Source organism: Gasterosteus aculeatus, chromosome 3 (genome assembly GCF_964276395.1).
Source record: "Gasterosteus aculeatus chromosome 3, fGasAcu3.hap1.1, whole genome shotgun sequence".
Lineage (NCBI taxonomy): Eukaryota > Metazoa > Chordata > Actinopteri > Perciformes > Gasterosteidae > Gasterosteus > Gasterosteus aculeatus.
The window spans coordinates 1,209,352-1,225,004 of NC_135690.1; the positions used below are offsets into that span (position 1 = coordinate 1,209,352).

Consider the following 15,653-nt stretch of genomic DNA (forward strand, 5'->3'; position numbering starts at 1 on the left):
TATTTTAAGCGTAGAATAATTACAGTGCCTTTTTTTTTTAAATAATGGAATAAATGCACTGCTGCTCATGTGCATTTGATCAGTTTATATATGATATTCTGATTACGGGTCGTCGTAGGGCAGTGGGTAGAGAAGGCACTGGGAACCGCAAGGTTGGTGGTCCGAGCCCCGGCTCCCCCGTGTCCAAGTGTCCCTGAGCAAGACACCTAACCCCTAATTGCTCCCTGGGCAAAAATGTACAAAAATAAATAAAGGCCATGGGTTAAAAATGCAACGTAAGCCACTTTGGATAAAAGCGTCAGCTAAATGACCTGTAATGTAATAAATAAATCACCATCTTGACTGTGCAAAAGAACTTTGATTTGATTTTCCATCAGGTCCCAAAAGATCAGTATAAATGTCTCCACGTAAATATATTGTATATCAAAGTCTGTGGAAAAAGGTCAACGGTCCTTTTTTGTAACACAATTTCTATGGTCTTTTCATAGTATCCTGACTCAATGGCACCGAGCGAGCGATGCCCATGGAGGCGTTTCCAGCTTGTCCGTCTTGAGGGAATTTCTTATTTGGCACAAACTTAAGTTTGTACTAAAGTACGAACTCATATTTTGGTGGTGGAAGCACAAGCTCACTGATGTTAAATGTGTTTTAGGATAAAGTAATTCGTAGACATTTTAAATCCAGAAGGTCAAAGGTTATTTTCACATTGTTCTGCAGAAACACTTTTCTAGCGTATCCAAAAATGTCAGTTAATGTTTAGAACACATTTATCATGTATACAGAGTCAAGAAACAAGACGTTTTACTATATTAATTTTATTGTCTTAAAAACAAACACGAGCAGGCTGCTCACAATATGATTATTATATAGTAAAACTGTGCAACACAATTCTGCTTAAAAATATGGGCTAGCCCTCATGCCTATGGACTAGCAAAGCTTTTACATTAAAGTCATTCATTTTAACTGTTACGTCAGTTAATACAGGATGTGTGCTTTTACTGTAAAAAACACATAGTTCCCTTTACGGAAGCAGTACAACTGATCATTTACAACTCATTTGATCTGATTTTAGTTTGGAAATTGAACATATGAGCAATAAATACCCAATGTATTAATTGCAAATAAATAAAACATCACTTAACTGCTCTCCCATATGTATATTGTACATTAAAATTATGTATTGAAATAAAAAATCAAATAAAACAGTGTTTCACTGGTGACCTGAATGGCAATGTGGCTTTTGTCTTTTCAGCAGACTTTCCTTCCCGTCCTTTCTGGGGTGCAGACGAACCGTCAAGTCGGGGCTGCAGCGGCACTAATTGAAGCGAGAGCTGAATGAATACGAACATGGAGCCTGTTCTCAAAGTCATAGCCGCCATAGTCCTCCTGCATAGAAAAACAGAAAGCGTTATTTTATTTGTGCCCCGTTGCATGCTCGCAGGAGGTTTGGCTTCGTTGGATATGCGGTTATCTAATCACGTAGTGAGTGAATTCATCTTCTCGCACATCCGAAAAAAAGACATCGACCAAAAGTGTCCCGACAGAAGTTTTCATCAAAGAGCTCTTCAGCACCTTTGTCAGGGGTGAACTAAATAACTCTTCCTAGCGGGGAACGATTCGTGGACCTGCTGCCACCTACTTAGCGAAATCACCATCAAGAAGCAAAGGAAAACCAACCGAAATATTAAAGCACAGAGCAAAAAAAGCCATGGCATGAAAGCGACTGTACCTTGGCCTGAATCAGCAACATTCTGCCCTTTTCTGCAGACTGGGAAAAAAAAAAAAACGATGTTTATGCGACTCAGAAGGGAAACCACATCTCTCCCTGGGACACACACACACACTTGCCTCTGGACTGGTGAGCAGGACACAAGCCAGTTCATAGCAGGAGTAAGGCTGCACGTAAGAGTTGCTCAGGTGACCAACCTCGTCTCTCGCCGCCAGATGGAAAAACTGCAAAGAATGGAGAGGAGGAGGGAGGGGGGGGGGGGAGATCTGTCATGGAACATTATTAAAGCTATAGCTTTCATCACCAAGGTACCGACTTTTGTGTGATGAGCATCCTACAGCCCCCGTGGTGAGCGCAGTGCATCCTGTATGCCGCTGTTATTTCATACCGCATCACAGAATACATTTTACAGATGCTACCTGAATGGCATCGTTGGTGTTATTAAGACATCCGCTTATGGCACCAAGGAGCAGGTTTTTCAGGCCGGCACAGGAGGCATCGTCAATCCCGTGCAGGACTAGAACAAGGTAGATACAATTATTATTTTCGTGACAAATGACAAACAACACGCTTGCAGATTTAGACGTTTGCTTTGGGTACCTTGTGTCATTGTCTTGAGCTTGGCAGCGGAGCAGTTGGGCAGCGCTTTCCACAGGTAGAGGATCTCGATCACAGACAGGATGCAGAGCTCTTTGGACAGACTGGAGGTCTTTAGCTTCTCAGCCTGGTAGAACATGCAGCACAAGTACTTATTCACACGGCGTCATCGGAAATGTGCAGCGGGAAACCTTCCGGACAAACGCTCACCCTCTTCATGGAGAACAACTCTATCTGATTGTTCTTGCGTTTGTTAAGTTTTTCGACTTCCTTGAAAACGTCGACGGCTCCTTCGAGCTCACCCGTGGCTCCGTGGCACACTACAGGACAAAATGTGAACTGGATTAGAGCCATTGCCAAACTCAAGACAAGACGATGTCTGTAGAGCCTTCTGAGCGGCTACAACCTCCGGTTAAATAGGCGTAATAGCACTGGGACCAGCGGGACTCCGTCTTCAGGCGGTCAAAGGCCCTGTAAGCTTCTCCGCAGTTCAGTTCGATCATGCTGCACCAACCTAAAATGTTCAAAAGTCACAATCATGACGTGGACCAGGGCTGAGCAGACTGGTTTAATGTCTCAGGAGGGGAACAACAGTACCTATTTCGTACAAACACACGTGCTGAATCTCCCTCTGGCCAGAGGCGAGCTCTAAGGCATCACGGAAGGACGTCAAGGCACTACTGATCTGGCACTAGAACGAGGAACTTTGAGGTGTGAGCCAACATCGAGCTTTCGCAAGGGAGGAGGAGAATGGCCCACAAGGCCTGAGACAATAAACGTGTATTATCAACGTATCTTCACCTCGAGGCGTTGGACTCTGCCTTTGAAGAACATGAAGAGGGAGGAGTTCGGGTAGATGGCCTCCCTTTGTCGCAGAATGCACTTGGCCTCCATCAGGCCCGTCTGCGTGTCCGCGCCATCCAGGGCGAAGAAGGGCTGCACTACTGTGTGATACCACAAGAGGGCCAGCCTGCGAGGGAAGCACAGAGGCTGAAATGAGAGTGTGTAGACGACGACACCTTGTGGTGGGAAACAGTGGAAAGTGACATTAACTGTATTTAACAAACAGAGACTGCAGAAATGGTGAAGAACAATTAACCTTTCAATTTCTCGGTACGCGTGACCACATTTCCAGTCTTGAAAAAAGGGTTAAGTACAAAGTTGCCAACGCAATCAATGATCAGAAGAACACAAGACAGCGGCGCTTCCCATTACTTTGCCATGTTGTTTACAACTGCACGAGTTAGATTGAGAGTGGAGCCAAAGTACAGATACACAAACGTAGTCACTCACGTAGCTAAGGGGGCCTTCATGTCCTTACTTTCACTGGCGCACTCGAGCGCCGACAGGCCTTGGAGGCGGTCGCCAGGGAAACCCAGCAGATTGACGATCTTGAGCAGGTGCGGCGGCACCATGGAGATGCAGAGGTGGAAGAGGCCGTAACCGAAGCTGACCGCGCCTTTCAGCCGGTCCAGCGCCTCGCCGCCGACGGCGTCCGGCCTCGGGGACGGAGACGAGGAGCGCTTGGACGCGTCGGAGGGGGGCGGCGCGGCTCGCTGCTCAGAGGCTCGCCTCCTTCTGCCCTCCTGCAGGTGCGTGATGTCGCTGTAGCATTTGTTGTACATCTTCCAGGCCTTACGGAGGACCCAGCCTCCTTTGATGTAGGCTGCCAGGGGAACAAAGCGGAGGTCAGTGAAGGGCGCTACTCAATTACCGCGTTTTAAACCCGCTAGTAAGCGGCCGCCTTACATGACAGCTCTTGCTTGATGAAAGCCAGCACGGCGAGGTAGACCTGGCAGTCGGCAACGATGATCTGCCTCTGGAGTCGGTCCACTGCAGCCAGCCCACACCGCTGAGAGTCCGTCTGCCCACACAAACAGCCCGCGCTTGTACACGGATGGAACTGGGAAGCTCACAAACCGCCAAAAACGGACGTGAAAATGCAAAGCAATCAAAATGTTGATAAAGGGTCGAAGAGGTGACTCACGCTCCTCTTGATCTTGTTTTTAAGGGTCTCAATGACACCAATGTTTTCCCTCTCACACAGTCGCTCTGTGGCTTTGAGGTCGTCGTAGGCCGTTTGCATCTTCTCCTCCTCGAACGTCATCATAGCGGTCTGAAAATAAACACTCCTGGTATTTGCATTCAACCATTCAGAAATTAATGCTGGAGATCCACAATCCTTAAATGTCAAGCAAAGCCGTCTTAATTCTCGTCCACAAACTACACGATTTAACGTTGATATGAACCTGAACACGAGGAGACATTCAGAATGCAACGTAGACTCTCCTTCATTCTCAGTAAAAACACAAGGTCATCGTTTTCCAGCAGAACTCGTTTTCAAGGATTTGCATTTGTTTTCCATGAGTGGAAATGTTTTTTACTGTGTTGAGGAATTTGGTTGCCCTGGCTACCTTGAACAAGGTATGTTTTTGTACCATGCGTTTTACACCTTTCAAAAATAATTGGAAGGAACATTTTCAAAGATTGATTTCCCCTTAAATGTTACATTACTCGTCATCTGCTCCCTTCGCTCCAGGTCATTCTCACATTTCCCTCGCCCTGCGTTTTCAGAGAACACTGAAGGTAGCAGCAAGTTAAGGGGAATAAAGTTAATTCCGTAAAATTGTTTTGTCCGTCCCAAGATTCAAAACGCAGGCTCAACTGTATCGCTTATGTTCATTTAATTCACAACTTGCATATTAATGTAAACGTGGGTTTATGTGGGAGGGTTACACTCACAATTCAATGGCATCCATTTACTCCGTCACACCTTTTTAAAGTGGAATTCAAAATGTCGTTAAGAAAACATTAGAGCCAACGGACGTTGCTTCTTGACTCACCAGAAAACTTACAAAACTGGCCCCGAAACTCATCAGAGGGCTGCTGTTCCTGGAACAGAGGGTAAAGAACAGCGGCATGTGAGTGAAAGACGCGTGCGTGCACAGCAACCAGATCTAGACGGCAACAAACACGAGAGTGACATAAATGTGTCAAACTGGTTTCATGCATTACGCCATAGAAGGATTCCCTGTGGTGAACAAGTTATGGCTCCCACAATGCAAAGCACAGAGACACCCAAAGAGGCCTCGGAAAACGGTATGAGGAAACTACACAGAAAGTCACCCTGGTTCGTTAGTGTATGTTTCACATCCTTCCATCTTTCTTGTAATTCTGCGATCACAACAGGATGACGCCCAGTGCTTAATGCAATTAGTGGAGGTGACATTTAAGCTTCCACCAGGGGTCAGGACACGAAGGGTTTGCCCTTCTGTGGCATCAACAGTCCCCAGTGAGCACTAGACGTCAGTTCAGCGTTGAAATATGGTGGAAATGAAGTCTGAACGTCCCAGAACTCATTTAATCATCTTTTCAACCGGCTGAAAAGTGGGTGAAACATCAACGTGCTCCAGAGACGATATTATCATTAAAATGTTCACAATAATTAATAAACTGGTCGGCGAAATTTGGTCTACGCGAAGACGTGATTCCGACGTATTTAATATTTCTCTTAAAACGTCATAAATATGGAACTACAGACTGCGTGATGTTAACAATATGCTTTAAGGACATAATAATCGTACCGGCTCCAATGAATGAAGCACACCTGGAACTATAACCAGTTGTTTTACTCAATACGGGAAAGACGGTCCTTTTTGGTAAGCTAGTTAGCGTTAGCACAGGTAGTTTGCTAGTTAGCATGCTAGCGTACAGCATGCTAGGGTACAGCATGATGCCCTGAACCAAAAGTAAATGTCCCAGAAATCTTTCCGTTTTTGCTAATGCGTTGATATTACCTATGTAATATTATTGCCTTTCCCATTTCATATAAAAAATACAGGTTTTTAAAGCAATGGGGGCTAAATACAGATTGCATGGGGGAAGAACTGAATTCAAGTTGTGGTCTGTAAACAAGAGGGACAAAACATTGTAAGTTACTGCGTGCTTAAAGCAGAAATAGTGAACTACAGTACTGTGTAATATACCTGGAAATGTTACTGTTAGAAATGGCATAAGTTGCAGATGAATTGTTATCTTGTTTATAATGTAAGTAAACATCTATACATGTATTAATATCAATTTTATTATTATTATAAGTCACTTTGCTATTACTGTCATCATAAACCCAAATTACCAACTTTGCCTGTTTCCTGAAGTCTTTGTGCTTTCCCTCCTCACAGGTTTCTGTGCATGGAGGTTACATGTGCATAGAGGTTACATGTGCATGGAGGTTACATGTGCATAGAGGTTACATGTGCATAGAGGTTACATGTGATGGAGGTTACATGTGATGGAGGGTTACATGTGGTGGAGGTTACATGTGATGGAGGTTACATGTGCATGGAGGTTACATGTGCATGGAGGTTACATGTGCATGGAGGTTACATGTGGTGGAGGTTACATGTGATGGAGGTTACATGTGATGGAGGTTACATGTGATGGAGGGTTACATGTGGTGGAGGTTACATGTGATGGAGGTTACATGTGATGGAGGGTTACATGTGGTGGAGGTTACATGTGATGGAGGTTACATGTGATGGAGGGTTACATGTGATGGAGGTTACATGTGATGGAGGGTTACATGTGGTGGAGGTTACATGTGATGGAGGTTACATGTGATGGAGGGTTACATGTGGTGGAGGTTACATGTGATGGAGGTTACATGTGATGGAGGGTTACATGTGGTGGAGGTTACATGTGATGGAGGTTACATGTGATGGAGGGTTACATGTGGTGGAGGTTACATGTGAAAGGAATTGAATGTACTGTACATCGTTAAGTTGTTCATACTGTACACACCTACTTCTTCTACAGTTTTCCCCTCAGGTTTCTCCCAGTTGTTGTTTTTACATGGGGGGGGGGCGATGGGGGGGGGGGGGGGGTGGTGTTCTGCACATTCTGACTCCCTCAAGAATCATCAAGTGAGGTTGATTTCAGGTGTAGTATCCCAATTCAAGTGACTCAGAGCCACATCTAACATTTAATTCCATTGTTTATTTCCCTGAAATATATTTTATTTTTGTGTTGTTTTTATTTAGGAAAAGTGTTGTTATATTTATATTAACAAATACAAACTAGTAAAATCATGTTTGTCTGTGACGAAGTGTGTAACTTCACTAAGTGAAAAGACGTTTAGAAGGTGTTGAAAATACGCTGCAAATTAGTTCAAAAGTGAACGTTTTTTCAATGTCTATTCGTAGAGGTTGAAAAAAAGGGTTAGACCGGTTTTCAACGTGATTTTTAATATCTGTGGTAAACTTGCAAATGTGGGTGTTGTAACTTTTAAAATCTCAAAAATAATAATGATATAGCAGAAAGTAGGAGGACGAAACATTACCGTATTAAAAATCAAGTTGAAATGTGGTCTAAACAGACGTTGAAAACACTTTTAAAACAATTTGCAACCTCTTTTCAACGTCTTTTCAATCAAAAAAATGCTCGCTGGGTCAAGTTGAAAGCAAACCTTTTCCTCCACATCACCAGCATAAATAAAAAACTGCGTACTGGATGTTCAGAATGTGTGGTCAGCAAAGACTGAGTACTTGTGACCTTTAGGCCGTTTGCAACTCTCCCAGACCAGTTTGTCTTTGAATAACCCTCCAAACAAAACGGAAAATTATGGTTATGTGTGAAAAAGAAAGAAGATTTAGTATTAAAAAGCCTTTTAAATTGTCTCGTAAACCTTCTGGATGTGCTCATTTAAAAATGTGCATACTTCATTGTTTGGTCAAATCAGTTACCTGCAACCGACAAATGGTTATGACGTGCACGAACTAGCGGGACCACGTTAAGATACTTATTCCCATAAATATAACATTAGAATAATTATATTATTAAATTATATTAGTATTATTATTATTATAATAAAGTCATAAGACAGGTCACGCTGGGCGTGGATATTCGCCCGCGGTGCTTCCACGGGATTGTGACCCGGATCAAACGGTGCTGCACGGCGAGGATGTTGTGCGCTTTAGTTTAGCGGGACACCCGCGTGCACCGGTACCGGGCCGCGGGACACGACGGCACGGGGACATTTACGCATCGGCCGCCGACGTGCTTCCGGAGAGACACTCACGGACCTGTGCAGCCTGAAGAGCTCGTCGCTCTCTTTGAATCCGTTGTTGAGGAGCATATTGATCCCTTTCAGCGCCAAGTCCGCCTCGTCGATATCGTCCGTCTTCCCGTCCGCGGCGCTTCCCGGTGCTGGTTCCGTTGGGTCCGCCATTGAGGTAAAACAAAACAAAAACGCGATACCGGAGGAGGAGGAGGAGGGCGGAGGGGCGCGGCGCGTCTCGCGGGTCTACTCGTGTCCTCCGGCCGGCGCGCGTCGCGCGCTCGCGTTCACGTTCGAGGAGACGGAGACGCGAACGGGTCCAAGCGGCTCTGCGTCCGACCGGCAGCTACACGTGCGAGGTGCGCCGGTCGCGAGGTGCGCCGGACTGGATGCGCGGCCCGATCCGGCGGCTCGTCCGGTTACTGCGCAGACAGGAAGCGTGGTGCCTTTGGGTGCTGTCGGACTTCTCGCCCTTTCCAGTCAAGACACGAGACGCGACCGCGCAATAGTCAACCGGGACTCAAAAGCAGAAGTGAAAGTGAATGTGTGGAGGAGCTGCGGACATGTCGCCTGCTGCTGTTTGGGGGTAATATTATGTAACATTGCAGCGGTGGTAAATGTATTTTATTATGTTTCCTAAAAAAGCTTGTTGATTTGCATCTCTGCACCTTTAATCTAATAGTTACTGGCTGTGGCAACACAAGGAAATTACAGAAGATGAATAAACACTACTATTTTGACATGATTTCAAAACCAATTCAGAAACATTCAATTGGGTAAATATTGTGTATGTATGAAGCATAGGACTACTTTTGTTCACCAAAGTTATTGTTTTTCTGTTCAGGACAATGGTGGTAGGTCAGTCCTGTACAAAAGAGGAAAATGCAGAAACCTCGAAAGCATGAAGAGACAAGTGGTTCCAATATATCTGATATCATACACAACCTGATGTCCGTGCAAGTCACTTCTTCACTTCATCTGGTTGGAGTTACACTCGACTACACTCATTCACTCACACTGTGAGTGGCTCCAGTGTGACGGAAGAAAAGAAACACAGGTATCATAATGACACTTTTTTTTTTTTTTAAGGATCGCCGATGATAAAATACATATATTCCTTTATATTGGACACACTTTATAAATGTTTGTTGTAGGATATTGTTATAATATCTAAGACATGCTATCAAACATTTTGGACCACTCAGCCAGCTTATATTAATAACAAATATTTACTGTCCGCTGTGAGAAGTTGTCTATTGCGATCAGATATCACGTCTCAGTATTTACGTCCCTGCTTCCTGTAAGTATTCCTCTTTTCCTCTCCTGGTGTCTCACTCACTCCCGCCGGCGCAGAGGAGACACGATGAGACGGGAGTTGAGGCGTACTGGATAACAAAATTAGCAATTGTCCAATTCCACAATTAATTACCACATGTCTGAAAAATGTATGATCCAAAGACAAAAGATGATTTCCAAGAAATACTTATGCCACTGAGAAGTTTTTATAAAGAACATTAACTACAAATTGTCTTACAAATCAGCGGTCAAAAAACAGGAATGCATGTAAAAATATTCGTGTCCAATCATCATGCATATTCATTTACCACACGTTTTTTTTTTAACAAATGTACAAAGCATGTGAGCAAACATTTGCTGGGGACTTTACTGTTTTTTCTTATTGTATTACTGTCAATAGTATAATAACATGAGCTAAATGGTCCCAAATATGATTTGTGAGACTCGTTAGAAGCTGATGGCATCTATATTGGAGTCCATGCACGGTAAAGGAATGCAACATGGAGAATTCATTCAGAAGAACAGGAATACAGTATGAGGACCACCATGCCATGTTGTGTCCTGTGTAAAGACCCTATGACTAACCGTCACCATGCTCAGTCCTATATGCTGGCCTTTGGAGGGAACAGAAATGAGCATCTAGGTTGTAAACGTAAATTGTTGTGAAATAAACTTCCCAACAAACAAAAAAAAGGAAAAATAACAATGGTGCTCCACATTCAAAGCACCATCAAAAACGCATCATTTGTTTCTCTAAAGTACTGGGTTGATGCCACTGCAGCCATAAACATGACAAGCACCTCCAGAAGCACTGACTATAAAATAACATAAAATAAATGGACCAACACATCAGACTTTAAAACAACTCTTAGAATACGTGAAGTGGTGCCCTGATACATGTTACGAAATAAATATTGTTTAAAACGAGCAGCAAATATTATGAACCTGTGATATATATACACACACACACACACACACACACACACACAGAATTGCACACCTAATAAAATCCACATTCTTACACACAAACACATTCGCTGTCTCGGGAACAAATTGCACATGGCTGGCGGTGGACGTGGTCCCATGGGTCGTGCTGTGAGACGTTCAGCCCGGACACTCTTTGAGGTTGACCGGGCCGAACACACCGGGCGGCCTGTCGAAAGAGACCGAGTCACCGTTGATCCTCATGTCCTGGATGCATCCCACGAAGGACGACGTGACGGGGAGCTTCTGCTGCATTGACACCTCTGCGGCACAAAGGTACACGGGGGGATATGTGAGAATATTTTCATGGATAAACTTTACAAAAATTCCAAAAACGACATGCACGCTCAGATTAGCAGATGAATACGCACCAGGAATGCCACCCACATACAATGAGTCTTTGGTCAAAGTTATGGCGGGTGAAGGTGGTCCAATCTTGTAATGGTCCATCGTGTCCACGTGCAGTTGCACGACGTTTTTCCGCTTGATTACTGGAGGACGCGATGCAACGCAAAAGATGATTCACGTCAATCATCAAAAAGCACCTTTAGTTCATCTTGAATGATGTCTTTCATGAGGTGACTCTGCATGTTACCTGAAATCTTATGAAACGTTTCATCACATAAAGAAGCTTTTGGCTTCACCGACACCTTGAACTCTCCTTGGCCATTGTTTGCTTGTGCCACTACCTGTAAACGGGAGCAGGGTTAGGGTTACACCTTTGAAGTGAATGTAAGATGTGCTTTGTAATGTCGAGGTCCACTAAAAGAAGACACAGACAGGCAGAGATGTGTTTTTTCAAACCAGACCCAAGTTCAACTGAGTCTTTACTTTCCAAAAAACGATTTCTTTGGGTGACGAGTATCCTGCCACAAAAAACCCAGCGGCACCTTTAAATAGACAGTCGGGCCTCACCTCTCCTCGGAGCATGTAGACAGTGAGGTAGTGGCCCATTGCAGGTCCACGTGGGTTCCAAATGGAATTCCCAACATGCAGCAGGAGCCCAGTCGGGCTGCGCGGACGAATGTTAAACAGCAGCTCAAAGTTAGAGCCCAGAATAAAGGAGTCGTCTGAAATACAAAACTGATACTTTCACGGCTGTCATCGTTGGAGTTGTTATACAGCATATGTATATATGTATATATCCTAGTTTAGACCCATTAGAATCACAACAATGCAGAGACAGCTATGAAATGAACATATCGAGTAGATTCTTCTCACGGTTCTCATGCTTCTTTGAAAGAACTGACATGAAACTAGTTTCCACCGAAGTCCTTCATACTAATTACAGAGAACATCCTTCTGTTGTTTATCGCATGTTTGTACATTACAGTATATTTTTCCAAAATCCATCTTCTTTAAGATACTCAATTCCATTTACACGGTACAGGAAGAATCAAACTGTATGTATGGATGTGATTCCTGCTGATGGCCGACAATTGATGATAGAGATCAGCGTAGTCGTCAGATTATCAGATTTCTATCAGATGGACTCACTCAAGATGACATATGATCCATTTCCTGCAAAATAGGCCCCTCTTTGCGTCTGTCCTTCAAAGCAGGGGCCGGCACCGTGGTTTGTGGTTGGATTCGACATTGGTGCACCATCCTTTCCAAAATTCCGGATGCAGCCGGACACACTTTGCCTCGGAAGGGCCTTCGACTGAAAATAAAGTAAAGAGAAACTTTTTTTTGTGAACTATTTGCTCGAGGGTGGACATTTCCCAGGGACTCGTTGGTCTTACCTTCAGCTCTCTGTGGAGGGACTCTGGGGCACTGCCCAGGTACACAGGTGACACAAAGTGCTGCATGGACGTCCACTCTGCATTGGTCAGCTGACCATCCTGGGCTCTGATGCCATCTACAACCAATCGAAATTTCTTCTTCTCCAAACTGAAAATGACCTACCGGCAACATACACATACATAATGAAACAACATTCAGGCGTCTCCTTGAAGGGGATTGAGTGATACGTCATGATGAAAAGTGTGAGTCCACTGACCGAGTGCCACTTTCCATCATTGTACTTCTCCCTGTTGAAGATCTCCTTCTCCTTAGCCACAGACAGTCGGATCCTGCCCTTGGATATGTATAAAGCCAGATGAGAGCGCCCTCCTCTGGTAGCAGCAAAGAACAGTAAGCCTTCGGAAGCCCGGGTGCGGACATCCAGTGAAAAGTGCGGCCTGGCAAAGATAAAGAAAGCAAGACACCACCTTTAGTGTGTGGGTGGGCTTCGATATGACTGTGACGTAGTCCTCGCCGTGACAGACTCATCTAAATGTCTACCAGTGAAAGCTCCGTGTGTGTGCATGCGTGCGTACTTGCCTGAGCTGTAGTGGAAGGCTGTAGCTCAGGCTGCTGACAGGGCCGCCCATGCGATAAGCATTTTGAATGGTGGCGGGTGACGCACACGCTGGTTTAGTCTCGTTAATGTGCTGCTTCCCAACATCCTAAAAGAACACAACAAAGAAAAGAAGAGTCAGGAGAGTCGGCCCTCAAATCATCGTTCGCTCACTCTCGTGTCTCCAATGGGGTTCCACTTATTTACTGGTGGTAAATAAAGATGGCGGCACACACCAATATGCAGTGGTGCAGTCATGGTCATATTTATGAATACGATATGTACTTTATCAAATCGGGGCTCCAATAAAAAACAATATCTTGTGTGCCGGTGAGAACTCAGAGGACATGTTGTTCATTGATATATGAATGCAGCACTTCGACTAACAATTATTTTAACTATCGATTATCAACTACAATAAATTGCATAAAGAATAGTCATCCGAAAGTCAAAAAACTCAAATACCAATTAAAGTCTACAATCATAGAAGAATGAGAAAAGCAGCAAACATTTGCAATTGAAAAGTTACAGGGTTTTTTTGTGCTTATAAAATGACATAAACGAATTATTGGGAATTATTAAGTGAAATGCAGAAGGGTCAACAACTGGCCTTCAATAGTTAGGACAAATAACCACATACAGTCTGGTAGTTATGATGTCATGTAGTTAGTAGTGATGATTGCTGTTGGGTCAGTGTTCATTTTTTAATTACAACCACAAAATGACACAGCAGCTGAGATGTGGAGGTCTTTCCTATCAAGGTGAGCTGTAGCAGCTTGATTTTCATCAAACCCTCTATCAGGCTTTATTTTGACGACGGAGCTCCGAGACGGAACCCGCCTCACCGGACGAGATTTCCTTACACGGCAGTTTACTCAGACGTCTGTTTGGATCATTATGAATTGTGTGATTTCAACAGGAATGACATTGTTGAACTGTAAATTGATTTAAAGACCTTTTTGAAAAGGCTCCTGCGGTCACAGTTTAATAGAAAACATCAGTATGGATGTTTACGTCGACTTCCCCTCAGTATTTTCTGTTACTCCTTTGGATAAATGCATCGATTAACTGCTGTCTGTGGTCAACAGATTTCTTTCACTTGTTAGAACTTGTGCAGCAGCTAAGAATCCATCGTTGCTATCTATTGTGGGTCAGTGTTTGTGGGAGAATAGGTAGTGCTTAGTACTTCATGGTGGGCATGCAAGATCCATAGAGATGGAGAAATGATTGTTAATCAGGCTGTGAAAATGTGTGTTTGTATTGTAACCTCCTCATTTCATTCACTGTGAAATACCAGCGTTGCTTCTCAGGAAATGCCTCCTAACTACATGATCACTCTCACTTACTTTCAAGAAGTGGTACACTAATACATTTAGTTTTGCCGGTTAAGTCAAGGCAAGTTTATTTATGAAGTCAAATCTCACAGGGCTTCACTGGCCCACAACAGCAGTGGTAAAAGTAGAATATTAATGTGCGTCATATTCATGTCATCATGCATTCATGCACAGGGTCATGAGCTAGAGAAGGCTGAGAAACTGAAACGCAGATCCTGTTTATGATGAACTTGTGATTTATGTTAATGTTCAGGCCTGTTTGGGTGAGAGGGTGAGAGTGGTTCATTACTGAGTTACATGAAAGAAAGAAAAGAGACATGAGCTGGTTTCAAGCTTGTTATTCACAAGTTTGGGTTTGTAATTACTGGATTTTGGAATATAATAAACAGAGGTTACATTGCATTTAATAATTCTAATGATTAACGGGTCCATGTCCATGCAACTTTTTATTTGAGTACACTGCGGATGAATGAGCTTCTGCATAAGCAACAGTACATTGTGGTGCAAGCTGCCAGTTTTTTCATGTCAATATTAGATTCTTGTCAGCATCGGCAGTTCTTAGGGCTCCTTCTTCTTCATCTCTGGAAATAAGGCAGCAAAATATAATGTAAACCATGTCAACGTAACACAAACACTGTCTGATTATTCATTTGTTGTGTCAGACTTACTGCTTGTGAGTGAAATCAATCATGCTAGTTTTGCCTTTAAATACCACGGATTGCTCTAGTCGGCAACAATCATTTCACTCAATTCAAATGGGACAGAACCAAGCCGACAAGCTTGGAAAAGAAGTTCTGATTATTTCATCCGAACGTCGGCTTCTTCACTCGGTGACAGTAACAATGATGAAGCTCACCTTCATGGAGCCGCGGTCCAGCATCAGCTGAGCTACAGTGTCGGCGGTACAGACGCCCAGCAGCACGTCTCCAGAAGCCTTGAAGTTGTTCAAGTCCTCGGCCTGGTAAAGCTGGGCCGGCCTGCAGGCAGAACACACGGCCGGTATGACGCAAACAGGCAAACAAGCACTTTGTCACTTCGACCATGAAGGCTGTAGACAAATTGAAAAATGATGCAGCCAATGCATCATGGAGTAAGAAAACGTTACCGTCTCGTGTAGAGGTTGGAAACGCAGCCTTTGAAATTGTTTTTTCCCAGAATCATGGAGCCACCGGTGTTAGGTACGGAGCTGCTGCCGCTCTGTATCTGACCCGCGTCTTCATCGTCAATGAGCAGATCCACCCTGTAATAAATAAAATGCTTCTTTTGTCATTGTGTTTTACAGGTATTTCATTTCCACCGCAGGACGAGGGGATGTGG

At 44.0% G+C, this 15,653-nt stretch overlaps 2 protein-coding genes across 5 annotated transcripts in view; both read right to left on the bottom strand.

Moving 5' to 3' along the window:
- Nucleotides 1-799: 799 nt before the first annotated feature.
- On the bottom strand, nt 800-9,239 carry LOC120815917 (tetratricopeptide repeat protein 39C). The gene is made up of 14 exons (XM_040171012.2): nt 8,407-9,239; nt 5,170-5,218; nt 4,314-4,442; nt 4,076-4,190; nt 3,620-3,992; nt 3,128-3,296; nt 2,924-3,017; nt 2,733-2,840; nt 2,537-2,646; nt 2,330-2,453; nt 2,149-2,246; nt 1,849-1,953; nt 1,730-1,768; nt 800-1,386 (listed from the first exon to the last, which is right to left on the bottom strand). The coding sequence occupies exons 1-14, from the start codon at nt 8,550-8,552 to the stop codon at nt 1,294-1,296; spliced, it is 1,752 nt and encodes a 583-aa protein (XP_040026946.2). The 5' UTR covers nt 8,553-9,239; the 3' UTR covers nt 800-1,293.
- Nucleotides 9,240-9,861: 622 nt separating this feature from the next.
- The window catches only part of LOC120815920 (laminin subunit alpha-3), a 48,145-nt gene continuing 42,353 nt past the window's right edge, over nt 9,862-15,653 (bottom strand). For 2 of the 4 annotated variants that reach the window (XM_040171015.2, XM_040171014.2), the window contains 10 exons: nt 15,442-15,576; nt 15,193-15,313; nt 12,987-13,111; nt 12,664-12,844; nt 12,407-12,565; nt 12,159-12,324; nt 11,577-11,731; nt 11,257-11,350; nt 11,033-11,152; nt 9,862-10,924 (listed from right to left, as the gene is read on the bottom strand). In XM_040171015.2, the coding sequence (XP_040026949.2) occupies nt 10,782-10,924; nt 11,033-11,152; nt 11,257-11,350; nt 11,577-11,731; nt 12,159-12,324; nt 12,407-12,565; nt 12,664-12,844; nt 12,987-13,111; nt 15,193-15,313; nt 15,442-15,576 (1,399 nt within the window). In that variant the 3' untranslated portion in view covers nt 9,862-10,781. Of the gene's footprint in view, nt 10,925-11,032; nt 11,153-11,256; nt 11,351-11,576; nt 11,732-12,158; nt 12,325-12,406; nt 12,566-12,663; nt 12,845-12,986; nt 13,112-14,659; nt 14,918-15,192; nt 15,314-15,441; nt 15,577-15,653 lie in introns of those variants that run through there. The other 2 variants (XM_078098588.1, XM_040171016.2) reach the window with 1 other exon arrangement.